General features: G+C 36.9%; 1 protein-coding gene across 1 annotated transcript in view; it reads left to right on the forward strand.

Annotated features, from left to right (window-relative positions):
- Window positions 1-16,163, forward strand: part of LOC136031826 (adenylate cyclase type 9-like) — a 39,718-nt gene that overhangs the window by 6,307 nt on the left and 17,248 nt on the right. Inside the window, 3 exon segments of the mRNA XM_065711652.1 lie at window positions 1,156-2,354; window positions 3,665-3,908; window positions 7,805-8,163. Coding sequence (XP_065567724.1) covers window positions 1,161-2,354; window positions 3,665-3,908; window positions 7,805-8,163 — 1,797 coding nt within the window. The 5' untranslated portion in view covers window positions 1,156-1,160.

Raw genomic sequence — 16,163 nt, forward strand, 5'->3', positions numbered from 1 at the left:
CCTTCCAAACATCAAATTTCATACATAAAATCAATTACAAAACAAATTCTTGGAAAATACCAAAAAGGTTTTTATTCCCAAACATGTGTTCTTTTTCTCTTTCTCCAGTACTAGCCAGTCACTGGAACATTGTAGGGGCACTGAAACGGATAACCATCTAAGGTTTTCGAAATTAGTGTTTTGTTTCCCCATCCCATAAAGTTGTGCATTAACTGGTGACTGGTTTGATGTTACATAGCATACTTCACCTGAAATTATGGCTTAAGTCATTGTGACCTCTGCAGTAGGAATCTCTGATGCTTCATTGCATTTATACATATGTTTAACCACATTGTATATGTATGTTTAAATTACACTATACTTAAATAGGAAAAGATAAATATTACCATTTAAAACGTATGAAAACAAAGCTCCTGATAGGATCCCCTCCCCTAAAGAAATATGAAAATTACCTGGTAAGGCTAAAGTTGTCCCGTTTTGTCTTTTCCATCTCTGTGCTGGCTGACTAATAAATATGATATTTTCTGTGACAAACAAGAAGATTTTTCCAATAAGAATAGCGCTATCAAACTCCCCCCCCCCCCAGGAACAGCAATAAAGGCTCAGATTAGAAGTATTGCTGGAAATCAAGAAAGATTACATATCAATTTCTACCCCTTCTCCCTCCCCATCCACCACCGCCACTTTTCTAGAACTCATTCAATATTTAACTGAAGGGTCAATGAGAATTAAGGTATTTGGGCACTAAATTCCAATTTTTTAGGCATCTGTACCACCCCTATCTCCAACCCGCCTTCAAAATTATCCACCCCCCCCCCCCTTCATAATAGCTAATGAGCATTTACACATCATTGTGTATAATTATATGCAATATAATCAAATAACTTCACTTAAATGAAGCTTTAAAATAAATCTCAGAAATATATTTCTGCAATAAGTAGGGAGGCATCACCCTGCAGCACCATTATTCATATTTAGTCTAAAATAAGTGAGATGAGAGACTAATTCCTTTTTGGAGGGGGATATGTTGGACCTTGGTGTAACTCTTGGGTTAATGTTCTATGCTAATATCTATATTTTGTCAATCTACTGATAATATAATTTTTTTAAATACTTATTTAGCTCATGCAATCTTATTTAGCTCATACTTTTCAGGAGATATGGACAATAAGCAGCTAACAGAAACATGGAAGGAAGCAAAGGTGATGTCAGGTTTTTATGAAGCGGCCAGAAAGCAAAGGAGATGGTCGTGTTGTCCAATATTCTTTGAAAGGTCTTCAAATTCTTGGTGGGATCCTAAATTTGATTCTGAGATACTAGAAGGACAGTTTATTAGAAGTACCTTCCCCCAAGTTCGATTAAGGTTCCAATATGCATTGCTTTATATATTTCTAGCCTCCTTAACTTGGTGTCTTTATTTTGCGGCTGCTGCGACGTCGTTTTGGCCAGCATACGTTGTTCTTAGTCTTCTTCTGCTATTTTTAGTCGTTACCATCCTTGTGGTAACCACAACAAGCTACTATGAACATCATTACCTTTCCGTTTCATCTTTTGTAGCTATAGTTCTTTGTATTGTAACATTGAGTGTGCATTTAAGCTATTATTTTGAGACAGATCAAAACAGACCAGATATGTCAGAGATTGGCCAATTTGCCCTCTGTATTGAAACTCTGCTGCTGGTCTACACAGTCTTCCCCTTGCCTCTGTATCTCTGTGCCATTATAGGTGTATGCTACTCCACCTTTTTTGAATTGTTGGCATATAGTTTTAATCCAAGTGAGGATTCATTGACTTTGGTGTCACGAGTGTTAGTTCACATGTGTGTGCATACTATTGGTGGTCATATCTTAGTTATGACTCAAGTGAGAATGCGAGGAACTTTTATGAAAGTTGGTCAACTTTTGATGGTTTGACGTGAACTTGAGCTTGAGAAACAAATCAAAGAGAAAATGATTCATTCCATTATGCCTCCAAAAGTGGCTGATTGGCTTATGAACGAAGGCCATGAATGTGATGAAGATGAAAAGCCAGTAAAGCGGCATGTCAAGTCTGGTCATCGCTCTTCACATGATATCAAAGCGATATTTCGTCCATTTAATATGAACAAAATTGATAACACTAGTATTTTATTTGCTGATATAGTCGGTTTCACAAGCATGAGCTCTAATAAAACAGCTGATCAAGTAGTTGGACTTTTGAATGATTTATTTGGAAGGTTTGATCTGCTGTGTGTGAGAACTGGCTGTGAGAAAATTGCCCTTCTAGGTGACTGCTACTACTGCGTCTCTGGATGCCCAGAGCCAAGAGAAGATCACGCACATGCTTGTGTTGAAATGGGCCTTGGAATGATCCAGGTAAGATTTATTTTAAGTTTAAGGAAGTGGTACTGAGAGCATAATACCAACACTTTACAATTTGAAGGTTTGGGTATTATTGTAACACCAACGTAGTCTTTTTTTATTCATAGAAACAATATTTGCATTGCTGCATTGAAAGATCATTTTAAAAAGAATTTTTTTTGAACATGATGGTGATAGTTCCCAATTTAAACGAGTATGCGGTATTATGACTACAATGCAATCCCTTTTCGTAGATACAATATTTGTATCTCCACTTCTTAAAAAAATAACTTCCCCTTCTTAATTTAAGAAAGAGCATAAGAAAACGGGTTATCATTGTGGGTATCAAAACTTATTCATATTTTTGACCAAGATAGGTTGAACTTACAGACTATGGGTTATCACAGCATCTCTATACTTAAGTTATGCCACAACTTAGCATACTTGGTGGTTGTATGTTATCAATTATGTCAAGCCGTTTTAAAATTCTCCTGAAGGGATGTACATGGCTTAAAGGGCAAATTGGAAGACCTTGTGCCTGTTTTTGTGACCCTTCGGATTATTATTGTTGTTTCTAGACCAGAAAGGAACGTCTTACCCAGCGTCCATAAATGTTTCGTGGGAATTTATTTCCCCGAATCGTCCCTTTGGTAATTGGGATTGAGCCCTGGGATCTGTATTGTCAATCAGATTTCAATCCGTTGTGCTGGTACAGGTCTATGGCGTTATGGATTAGTGATCAACGCAGTCTCACAGTCATGCCAAGTGCTTACATTGTGTTCAATTTTCGTTTAATTTAAGATCATGTTAATTTCTTCTCAATCTCCACTTCCACTAAAATTTGAAAATTTAGATTTTGTTTCATTCTATATTCAAGAAACAGAAACAGGGTAAAATAATTTGTTTTTGTGAAAATTGGTTTGGCTCACCAACTTGATAAGCACAAACTTTTTTATGTTAAATCAATTTTTTATCATAAATAAAAGCAATAGAGAATATAAAAAAAAAATGTTTTTTCCCTCCTTTTATATTTGAATTATCAAAACAATTTGTAATTTCGATGTCAGTTTACAGCTGGGTTCTTTTTTGTTGTATTCTTAATTTTGTTGCCCACTTGTTTTTTTTAGATTTTTTTTTTAGTTGTTTACATTCTTAGTACTGTAGCCTACTTTTCCTTTTCCCCTAAAAAAAAACAACTGATGGGAGATCTAAAAAAAAAAAAAAAAAAATGGATTTCAACAAATTCGTGTCCCGTTTCTATTGTCTAGAAAATCAACTTAGTTTAAAGCAGTAAAACACAGAATAATTGTGATTTATGGTTTCAGGCTGTTAAACAATTTGACAAAGATCGTAATGAAACCATTAATATGAGAGTTGGTGTTCACACTGGAACAGTTCTGTGTGGCATTGTTGGTACCAAGCGGTTTAAGTTCGATGTGTGGTCCAATGATGTAACTCTTGCCAATAAAATGGAATCCACTGGAAAACCTGGAAAAGTGCATATATCTGAGAAAACTTTACATTTCTTATCTGGAGACTATTTCGTTCAACCAGGGGAAACTTTAGCAGGTATTTTTGTTATCGGAAATGCGTGTAGAGAATATTTCTTCCATCGCAAGGCATACCAGGAGTGCCAATCGGGGGGGAGAGGGGGTGGTGGGTTCAGGAGAGCAATTTCTCCCTAGGTTGTGAAAATATATTTTTTGGTAGTTTTGTTAAAAAAGAGAACAAAAATACAAGTACTCCCTCTCCCAAGAATTTATAAAAAATGTTTGTATCTTCATTTAAAAAATCAGAAAAAATCCTGGCCCTACTCTCTGTTTTCGTAAATTGGCGCCATTGAGACAAATTTATCCCATTCCCCAATCCATTACTTAAATTTGAAGACCCCCTGCCTTGGGTTATGCCACTCCTACTTCAATTGAACGTTGACAGATCTAAAGTCATGCAGAAGAATGCACACTAAAGTCATGCAGAAGAATGCACAATACAATGTATTGTGCGAAAAACGCATTTTTAATCAAGCACCCGTGATCAAAGTATCTATGGAATCTAAAACAATATTATATTATTTTTTTGCTGTTGAGCAAGCCTCATTTATTTACATATGGCTGCTTTTTGTGTGACCAAAACATTTTTTTTTTTTAGCTTCTGCTCTTTTTTATTCAGAATTATAGATTAGTATTTTCTCTCTTAGATTCTGTAGTTTAGCTTTTGGTAATTTTATTTAGATTCGATTCATATTATGGCTCGTTAAATGAATCAAAATGAACTTTGGACCAAGCGAAACCTTACCAAGTAACAATTGTAGCCTAGAAGTGCTAGAAAAATAAGTCTTAAATAGGCTGAATCTAAGTTTGAATCTAAATTAAGTTTACATTTTAGATCTTATCATTTTCTTATCACGATCTCAATCTCTTTCTGTAGGTCATTTGAACTGAATCCGCCCCTTGCAAATGAAGCCTGTGGGTAAAAACCATTAGGTGTTACAAAAGTCTAGAGAAATACAGGGTGACCCAAAAAGATTCGTACCCATATTTTATGCGATAAAAAATCCATTTTTTAACAAATATCCTTTCTGTTGCAGGACATGAAAGGTGAACCTTTGGATGATTGTTTGCAGCTATAGCTACCCCAAAAATGTCTTGGACCAATCAGCAGGAGATTTTCTCCCTGGAGATCTATTTTGCAACAAAATCATACCAGAGTGTACAAATTCAGTTTCGAAAACTTCCATTGTCGCAACTTTCCACCAAAATCACGATTGTTATGCTTGGGTTACGAAATTCAGTGAGCATGAGACGGTAGTGAACTTATTTCTAAAGCCACATGAGGAGCTTATTCAGGCAGGAAAGAGAGTGCAAGGAAAGAAGAAAACATTGCTGTAGTGAGGGACTACACTGTCCAATTAAACGTGAGAACACGCCACAGTGACTCCCTTGTCATTCCGAGCTCTTGGCTGTGTCTACGTACTGATTTTCTAAGGCTGCGTCCTACTGAGTCCCTTACTGCAGCAATTTTTTCTTCTGTCCTTGCATTCCTTGCACTCCTTTGTCATTCCGAGTTCTTGGCTGCGTCTATGCACTGATTTCCTAGGGTTGCATCCTACTGAGTCCCTCACTGCAGCAATATTTTCCTCTTTTTCCAGCCTGAATAAGTTCCCCCTGTGGCTTTAGAACATAAGTCCACAACTATTTTGGAAAAATTCGTCCAAAATAGGTCGCAAAATAAGTTGCGACAATTGAAAAGTTTTCGAAACTGAATTTGTACACTCTGATATGATTTTGTCGCAAAATAGATCTCCAGGGAGAATATCTTCTGCTGATTGGTCCAAGACATTTTTGGGGTAACTATAGCTGCAAACAATCATCCAAAGGTTCACCTTTCATGTCCTGCAACAGAAAGGATATTTGTTAAAAAATGGATTTTTTATCGCATAAAATATGGGTACGAATCTTTTTGGGTCACCCTGTACTATAGTTTATTATTTATTTATTTAATTATGTTCTCAGAACTGACTTTGCTCTTTGCTTCGATGCGCTAAATAGCGTCGGTGTTTGTGTTTTCCTTCTTTTTTTCTCCTCAAAGACGAACTTGAGCTCGTGTTTTATCAGGTTCCTATTCTCTTTGATAGGTCCTGTAAGCTAAATGTGCTTCTTGCAAATGCAACCCGTGTGTAAGAGTGCTAGGAGCTAGAGAAGCTTGAGGAAATCAATTGATAAACATTTTGACAGAATTGCTAAATTTTGGAAGTATTTGAGGGTTCAAGAGCATGTTTGAAAACTTACAACGAAAATACTGAATCGCTCAGACTAGGAATTCTAATAGAGTACTTCTTTTTTGATCTGACTCTAGTTTTAGGAGTTATGGGCTATTTTATTTTTTACTATGGGACGTGATCGTCTCTTGCTAGGTTTCTAGTTGTTGCTGCAGCCCATATAAGTGAGAGTGATCTTAGGTAATAGTGAAATTGAGCAAGTAGATAGCTTTATTTGCCTCATTAATATTATTAGTAGAAACGGTGAATGTAGGGAAGAATTGAAAAGCAGAATAATCGAGGTGCAAATTATATTATCGGTTTTGGAAAAGTTTGGAAGAATTGGAAGTTAAATCTTCAAACTAAGGCTAGAATATTGAAAGTCACCTTATGTATGGTTATGGGAGTTTTGAAAGTTTAAGAAAGATATGTTAGATATTTATATAAATGTTCAAGCATCGAAAAATAAGCTATATGAAAATCCAATTTAACTTTCTAGGGCTGAAATGATTTGATGCTTATGATGGCTAGAACACGTTTTAGAAAATAAGGACGATAAATTACAGACAATTCTGCTTTTTTGGTTGCCATCAAGGGTAAAATGAAAAGCATCCCCAAAGTGGTAGAAGAGGTCATAAAAACGGATTTAACTGAAATTTAGACCTCAAGGGAGCGGATGAAGATTGAAACTTTGAATAGGTTAGGCAGAGGAGGAGCGTACGCATCTAGGTGAAGCTTTGGTGGCTCGGTGCTGCAATAAGTGATAGTAGCTAAATGGCGTTGGTGATTGTTTTTTCGTGTTCTCAGATATAGACTTAAGCTCCTCTGTTTATCAGGTTCCCATTCTCTGTAATTGGTTTTATAAACTACAAACGCCTCTTGCAATTACACTCAGTGGACAAAGAACGCTAGATTAGTCTTAGGAGTATAATAGCTGGTTTTCTTCAATTAATGAATTTAACATCTTCATACAAAACGATAATGATCTTTGTTTCATGTAGGCACCCGGGACATCTTCTAATACTTCGTTGTCTTTCGTTCCCTCTGAGTTGATTGAAAGTTAAATTTTGGATTTTTGTTGCCTTTCAATTCATTTATTTTTTTTATGTGTATATATTGCTGGTTAAATTTTTAAGCGGCAATTATTTTGTTTATTCCTGTTTAAATAAATAAATGGTTATTGACTTGAGCATATTTAATATTTAATCCCAGAAAAAAAGTTAAAAGTATCAAATATGTAAGAAAAAAAGGCCCCAAAAAATGAGAGAAAATATAAAAAGGGCTGAAAAAAACGAAGACGAAAGGACCACTGGCAAAGCTTAATAATTTTGCTTTATCAGTATATCTTAGGCGTTTTGGTCAACCCTTTTTCCTGAAAAAAAAAACTGTTGGTGTTTACCGACAATTCTACCTATTTGTAATTATCCTGAGTATAGAATGTTTTTATTCTTTCAGTCTCTTCATTGCTTTTTGTTTTAATTGTTTGTAATTACCTGTTCAATTCAATAGATACATCCTTCTATCACTCTGCAGCCTTTATACTCATCTAGACTTTGCAGTGAATTAAGATTAAAACTTTACCTAAAAGTTTAGCTTTATTTTTCAAGAATTATTTAAGCTTCACGCTAGAACTTTTTTAGTATACTGTAACTGTTAAGTTAATGTTTCGCTTTTGACTTAAGAATAATTGTTTTGTCACCCCAATTAGGAATGAAAACCTACTTTATTCTTGGAAGAAGAACGGATATTCGGAGTGTTGACATAACACTGGATGCGGAATCATTTGTACCTCCTTCACCAATAAGGAAGACATCACAACCTCCTTGTAGTGGGAGAAAATTTCAGAGTTATAAAACCGGCAAAAAATCTTCATCTCTTCCCAGTATTCTCGACAATTATGCAACAGACCCACTGACATTTCAAGAAGTAAAGCAAGTAGTACGCGAACAACAAAATAAGGATCTGAAGGAAAAATTCAAGGAAAAGCGGAAGCGATTCAAGAGATTGAGGGACTCGGACCCTAGTATTTTAAATCGAGAAGATAGTGATTCTAAGCCCATATCTGAGGTAGGTAGTTGTTGCATACCCTTGTTTAAAATTACTGGAGGTTGATGAAAGGGATAGAACTACAAAAAGATTTTTGGCGTATTAAACATAAGAGAAAACGAAAAGTCTGGTAGGTGTTTGAATCAAATTGTCTTGGGAAAGCTAAACTTGAAGTAAAAATGACTGTTTTTAAAGTTTGTTTGTGGGAAAAGAGGTTTTTGATTCTCTGAGAGGTGTCCGGTCCCACGTATCCCCCCAGAGTATGCCACTGTCTACTGTTTGCGGTGCATAGTTACTGATAGTAGGAAAATGCATTATGGGAAATTGTTGGAGAAACTTTTGGGAGAGAGGGGCACAGGTGGTTAAAAGCTTTCTAGGGGTATTGCTGAGGAAATTACTTAATAATGGAGATGATGATGATGATAGGAAGGAAGACAAAGATGACATCGGGGTTGGCCATAGTTATGTTGAACAAAGGTGACGATCGTGGCTGCAGCGGTAGCTGCAATCTAATATGTTAATAAAGACCAGGGGCGAAATCTGAAATGATGTTGCTGAAGACTGACACTGAGCACACAGTTAACAATTGTAACTTTTAAGCGGACTTGTGATCTCAAATTATGGTAAGAATGTCAGTGATGACAAAAACTTGAGAAAATTTCGAAGACTAATTACAAAGATGATGATCATGATACTGGCAATCCTGGTTATGTGTGCACGCGAGGTAGAGGGATTCAGTTATCTGGCTGACCTGGCGACCAGCTCATCCCCCCCCCCACACGCACACAAATTTGATATTTTTATTTTTAAGTTCACTTTTCAGGATATCAAAGAGTGAATACAACTGATGTTTTTATTGGGTTCTCATAATTTAATTATTGTTTATACTGGATAGTACTAAAGAGATTCCCGAGACAAACTTGAACTTCCTCTATCATCAGTTAACGATACTTTTTGATCTGTCTTGTAAACATCTGCGTAATGCGTCAGGTACGAACATGGGAATTTATTTGGAGAGGGTCGAAACAGCAAAAGATGGTCAATTATATGAACCTTGTATGAAATTAAAGAGGTATTTGGTAAATTTGCAAGATCTCAGGGGATCATCAGAAACTCTTCATTTCCCTCTTTTCCCACATATCTATCTGGCCCAAGGTAGTAAGAGTCATCTCCAATGGTGACAACTTAATGCGTTGGGGAAGGTGTAGGGATTCGGCTGAAGAAGAAATTAAGGGAAGCTTTGGTGTTAGTTGTTTTGGGAATCTAATTACTTTCTCTAATACACAATGTCAAATGGTATTCTTCATGTAACTTGTCCAAAATCTGGTCCTTTGAATTCCGGGACGTACCTTAGGGCTACTGGAAAGGATATTCGAAAAAGGGACCACAAAAATCGACAAATTATTTGACAAATATAGGAAGTTCTAATCAGCAGAGGTGCCAAAGGAATTTTCCTGGCGAAGCCCGACAAAAGTCGATATCTTTCAGCGCAAGGTGAAGCTTCTACAAGGGTTTTCGTCGAACGAACTCTGACGAAACTTACTACTTCATATGCGCAAAGTTGACAGAAACCTATTGGCCCCATAAAAAACCACTAGCCGAGCCTAGAAAACTTGATAATCTGTCGGTCCAATGTAAGGTTATAAGACTTCCGTCGGGCAAAGAACTACAAACTCTACTGCTTAATCTGTGCAAAGTCGACAGAAACCAGTTATTCCCTTGAAAACCACTTGTTGAGCCGCGCCCTAAGAAACTTGGTATTTTGTCTGTCCAATCTAATGCCATTAAAGACTTATGTCGGACGTAGGACTACGAAATTCACTGCTTCATCTGCACGAAGTCGACAAAAGCTTAATATTTTGTCGGTCCATTACTATGTCACAAAAGACTTCCGTTAGACAAAGACGACGAAATTGACTGCTCCAACTGCGCAAAGTTGACAAAAACTTAATATTTTGTCGGTCCATTACTATGTCATAAAAGACTTCCGTTGGGCCAAGACGACGAACTTGAGTGCTCCATCTGCGCCAAGTTGACGGAAACTCAATATTTTGTCGGTCCATTACTGTGTCATAAAAGATTTCCGTTGGGAAAGATGACGAAATTGACCGCTCCATGTGCGCGAAGTTGACAAAAAGTTAATATTTTGTTGGTCTGTTACTATGTCATAAAAGACTTCCGTGTGTGAAGACGACAAAATTGACTTCCTCATCTGTGCGAAGTTGACGGAAACCAATTGGCTGCCTAGAAAACGACTTATCGGGTGGAGCCTTGCAAAACCTGATATTTTTCAACGTGTCGATTCGCCGGGAAAATTCCAGTGGCTCTACTGAGTAAAAACCTCTTGGGAAATATTGCTGTTTCTTTCCAAAATATCGAAAACAGATGACATATTTTGCTAATACATGAGCCCATTGAATGGCGAGGTTATACTAAGCTTATTTTAGAACTAGACCTCTTTCTCTTATTCTCAAAAACCCTATAACCAATCAAATAACCAAGGGTATGAAGAATTAAAACTGCAAGGAAAAGAAACTGTTTTTAATGCTAGATTCGAAAATTATGCTGCTTACTGACATTGTACTTAGTTTAAGAATTTATTTAACAACAAAACTAAAAAAAGAAGGCAGGAAGCCCAGTAACCTGGGTTGTACTGCTACTCCAAAAGAAAAATATTGTAATACATACAGACGTCAAAATAAATTCAAACCAAACCGGTTTTTCAAGAATGAGGAAAGTTTGCAGGGAATCAAGCCTTTCAGTGATCTAGGAATTGCAATTTGAATTAGTGCGCTACTGAATTTGAACCTAAAAGGACGCTTGGAACAGTATTTTATTTGTTTAGATCATCAGTACATGAAATTGTTTGCAGAACAAAGGAAAGGATCCAGAACTAGAGTAAAGCTTGTGTGAAGTTTGTTTCGAAAGAAAAAAAGATGACAGGTATTGCGAATTTCACTCTGATTGTAGAGCTACCCACATTCTAAAACATCATAGTGAGAAACTGAAAAAAGGTACCGAAGTCAATATTAGGCCGAAGATTGTGAAAAAGAACAGTCTGTTCGATATTCCAAAATGGTCACGGCCAGGAAGCTCAAAGAAAACTTTCGAAGGCACTGATAAGAGTGAACTTTATCTTGAACAGCAAGATATCTTAGTGTAATTTAAGACAACAGAAATTTAGAGTCTGTCTTCAGTTGTGCCTCTTTTTTTAGTGCTTTGCAGTCACAGCCACCTCGCGTCTTGTATTCTGAGACTGCTAAATATGTTTCCCACAAAATTTCAGCAGATGGCCTAGTTGTAAGTACACGATACCTTTATCTTTAAGGGGAAACTTGATCAACGAGTGTCAGTTTGTTAAAGGGCAGTGAACTTTAAAAAAATTGATTGAAATACTCAATAATTTATAATTGGTAAATGAGGAACCGGTTATAGGATTAGGGATAATTGAAAAAAAAATATATTCTTAATTCTTAATAATATATGCTAAAAAGAAGAGTTACCTGAAGGGTGGTGAACATGTCATTTTAGTATGCAAAATGTTTGTATTTTGCCTAACTTAATTTTATTTTTGTAAGTTAAAGGACAGTCCTGGTAAATGGTCTTTCATATAGGATTGGGATTTTGGAGCCGTGTGAATTTTAGAGATATTAGATTATACGTATATATAGATACAGAATTGCAGTATTGCTATGCAGCAGATCTCTGCACGTTTGAGCTTGCTCTCTACTTTTAAGGTTCTTACTCTCTTTTCTTTCGAGGTATGCTTTAAAATGGAACTAAGCTAAACCATACCAAATTCTCTGCAAGAAGCATAGAAAAATATAGTTCTGAATTTCCTTTCAAGTTTAATAGGTTATGGCCAGGTTGCCTTAAAAAAAATTTGAATTTGTTTGAGCTTTTTCATTTTTGGTTTGTCCTGATCCATCCTTGACTAATATTGGAGTGTAAATAGAAGAAAATGCGGCTGCAAAAATCAAAGCTGCTTATCCTGTCAAGACTGACAATGTGGAATCTGGTGAAAGAAAAAAATATTGGAAGGAGTTGGCTGTTCAAAAAATGATAGAAGAAATGGTAGGAATCAGCAATATCTTTGCTCTTCTTTCTTTCATTATTGACTGTGCTGAGGCAGCAAGAAAACCTGACATTTGAAGTTAAGTTGGATTCTGTCATTGACGAATTAGACGCTGCAATACAAACGCTAGACATAGGGCAGTCAATCAGCGGACATGGAACTAGGCTTATTAGTCAGTCAGAGAAATTCATTTCTTAGAAAGTGTCAAGAATAGAAGGAGCAGAATCTGAAGCAGAAAGTTTACAGCCAGCTGGAATCGTAAGAGCCAAGCGCAATCCTGGGGTCAAGAGAGAAAAACTCAGACTCAGAAAAGCTGAAGCTTATCAAACTAGGACCATTCCAGCTAAAAAAAAATTTTAAAAAAAAGGAAATCCAATCCCAGAGCTCCAAAAACCAGTTACGGCTTGTTAGAAATTGGTGCAATGAGTACCAGCGCCTAGAGTATAGTGTCAAAAAAGGTTTAGCCTACTGATTTGCCTGTTCGTTGTTTCCAACTTTATCAGGCCGTGAATACAGAAACAATAATTCTTCATTTATGAAAGGAACTAAAAACTGGCACAAAATGCGAAGCAAGGGTGCCACACAACATTGAAATGGGATGAAAAACCAGAACAAGTCGAATGTTAGCAGCTATTTTTCGGGTAGTAGCCTAAATGAATCAATTATGGTGGTTGGAATCGAGTCAGTTCAAAAGATCGTAGCAGAAGCTGATGAATCTGACTTCTTTGACATATTTGACATCTTTGCAGACGAAACACCCGCTGTCAGCAAGGAAGAGTGGTTAGCTGTAGGTGTACGGGACATTGATAGAGAGGGAGCCGCTAAAGAGCGTTTACTCGTCATTGTAGATTCTTGATCAAAGAAAGGAGTCGATAATGCAGAAGAAATTCTTCGAGTTTTGTGGAAGGCTCGTATCAATGAAGAAAAACTGGCATTTGGGTGCGAGGAATTTGCCAGTAACGTGAGTGGGCGCTTCGAGGGAACACAAGCTCACACTTCGAAGAAGTTAGGAAGAAATATTCGATACCTCGGATACCCAGACCACAGAGGGAACATTACCGTTCTTTTTGCAGAGATTTGCAAAAGCGCTGGAAGCATCTTTGAGTTTTCCGAGTTGTTCTCTGTAGGAAAAAAGAGAACTGATTGAGGTCAACTATGGGACACGATCGACTTGACCATCTCATGAAAAAGACCTTCTGGAAAAAATTGACCTCAATCTACTAGTAGGAAATTGAAAGTTGAAAAGCCGCGCAGCCTTAAAGTATAGCTTATTTTCATTGTCTTGATTTTGCTCTTATACCTGAGCTTTCCCTATAATATATGGCAATTTTCTGCAACTAATTAACTTAACGCAACTTAAATTTATGTTGATTTATTGAAATTTGTTTGTGGTAAGTGAATTGTTGTTGGTTGGTGGGGGTCGCCTTTGGGATGTTAAGTTTGTTCCCATTATATCTGGTTTTTGATGATGCTGGACCTGGGCATTCTCCATTGTTCTTGGTATCCTTTATTTATTTTTATGTTTATTTTGCTGGACGTGTCAACGGGTGGTGTTGTTGACCGAACAATTGACGGGAGAATATGTTTAATTACACTTATAAATTGCATGTAGTGAAGTATGGATGTTGTATTTATTTAAAGAAGTTTTTTTTTAACCAGTGCATTACGAATTTGTCTTCTCAGCCGGGCGCTCGACATTTTGTAACTTATTATTAAAAAGAACCTGAACCTAATAAATATTATTTTAATACATCAAAAACGAAGTAAAAAATATAAGTTATCATCGGTGCCTACCTGAATTCGTCGGCCCATTTTGGACGTCCCCCCCCCAAAAAAAGGCTAGTGATGCCCCTGATAATCAGGTATGGTTCAAGGGTGGGAAGAAGGGAAATGAGGAGCGGTGTACACTGCGCCTCTTTTTTAGTCTGCACTAGTCATTTACTTTGACCCCAAAAAGTTCTCAAATGCTTAATTCAGTCTTAATTCTAGTCGCAGGCAATTTTTCTTCTCGTGGAAAGACTTCACAATTTCCTAAGTTTTTAGTATAAAAATGGCCGTTTGTGACTGGAGACCCGAAGCCCCTACTCTTCCCCCCTTCTTTTTGCTCCTCCCACTTCTAATTTTTTAGCAGAAAGGTAGGATTATTGCACATTGTTCGAACCGAGACCATCCAAGCATTTTCATTCTTTGAGTCTAAGCCAAACCTTCCTTCCTGATGCGAGCTCTTTCATTAAAAATCTGGGCAAGTGACATCTTGTCTAAACCAGAATCAAACAAAGATTTTAAATTAGTATTATAGAAGACGCAAAGGGTACCTCGTGGCTTCTTTCTTCCCTCCTCTCAATACCAGCTTTTTTCTAAAATAAAGAACTCAGAACTCGCAGAAAGTCGGGCAGGTTGTACCCGGTTTGGAGCAGAATTATGAAATGATGTTCGATCTATAACGGGAGGCATAAAGTGGTATGTGGCCCCTGCAACACCCCCGTGCATCTCTCCAACAATTTGTCAGAAGAGAGGCAGACATGTATGAACCAGATTCAGGCAAGAATTATGATTGGAGAACTGATGGGCTAGAGGCTCTTCCGTGCCATTTTATCTCTCCTGCTGACTACTTTTTTTTCAGCGCAGAGGTAGGTATGCTGCAACCCATTTAAACCGGAATCATCGAAGGATTTTCAATCTCTGTGATTGGCGACCAAAGCGTGTGCGACCCCTCCAATACCGTTGCCCCTCTAATCTCTAGTTTTTTTTTACAGAAAAACCTACTAAACCTATTGTGTATATTAGAACATTTCAATTTTTAACATATAAGATTTGAGATGCAAAATGGACCTGGGCTTGTAAGACACACCCCACTGATCTCCCTGTCAGCTTTATAGGAGTAACGTGGGTACGATATACCTTTTTTAAAGCTGACTAATATAAGATATTTAGTATGCATGATTGCAGACACAAAGAGGTCTCGCAGCTCCTCTAAAATCAACTCTGTCACTAGCCCTTCAGCTGAAAATTTGACATTTTTTATTTACTTTTTTTCTCAAATAGGATTGAAATTTATAGGACAAGAATGTTGGACAAACGGGGCACGAGAGTTGTGATTTTTAGTGACATGCTCCCCATCTCCGACTTCTTGTACGAAAGTGCTCAGGCCCACTTGAAACCACATCGGTACTGTTTATCTCTGCAAGGTCGTCCAGCGATAGTCCATTTAAAGAAAGAGTAGATCCAAATTTAAGGTGTTCTTGGTTGCACATATGCCGAGTATTCTATTTTTTTTTTCTTTTTTTCTGTAGTTCAGTTTAAATGTTAGAGTCTAGTGTATGTAAACTTTTTTGGTGATTACTATTTGTTTAGAGTAACCTACAAATGTTTTATGGGCATCCCAAACCTACCCCTTTGATCTCAACCATCTCAGGGTATGCTTTTTCTTTCTTTCTTTCCTAATTTTCGTCAACAAAGTCGTAAGAAAAGCTGTAGTAATATAAGTAAAAGAGAAAACGCTGTCTTTGGATCTTCTTTCTGTTTTAAAGTATAATACCATTCCCTATCTACATATTGCTAAGGAAAACTCTGGTAACAAAAAGAAGAAAGTCATGCGTTTTAACTCTTTTTTTATGTCCTATATTTAGCTATTCTTCTTTAATCTAAACATTAATATGTTTTGACTAGATTCAGTTTGCCAAATTTTCTTCTTTATATGTGGGTAGGTTATCTCAGTTTCTCCCATTGTTGGTAGGCTGTGAACAATGAAAACTTTCTTTTGTTCTCTTGCCTAAAACTAAGGGTAGAATATTAAGAAGAATTTAATTTTTTGCAAGATAATTAATGTCTCCGCTGTTGGATAACCAGATTATGGGGCATTTATTTCTGTCATTACTACATGCCGTGTTCGAGGTAACTTTACCATCAATCTTCATAGAGTTGTCCCTGGAAAAAGACCTGATTA

Source organism: Artemia franciscana, chromosome 10 (genome assembly GCF_032884065.1).
Source record: "Artemia franciscana chromosome 10, ASM3288406v1, whole genome shotgun sequence".
Taxonomy (NCBI): domain Eukaryota; kingdom Metazoa; phylum Arthropoda; class Branchiopoda; order Anostraca; family Artemiidae; genus Artemia; species Artemia franciscana.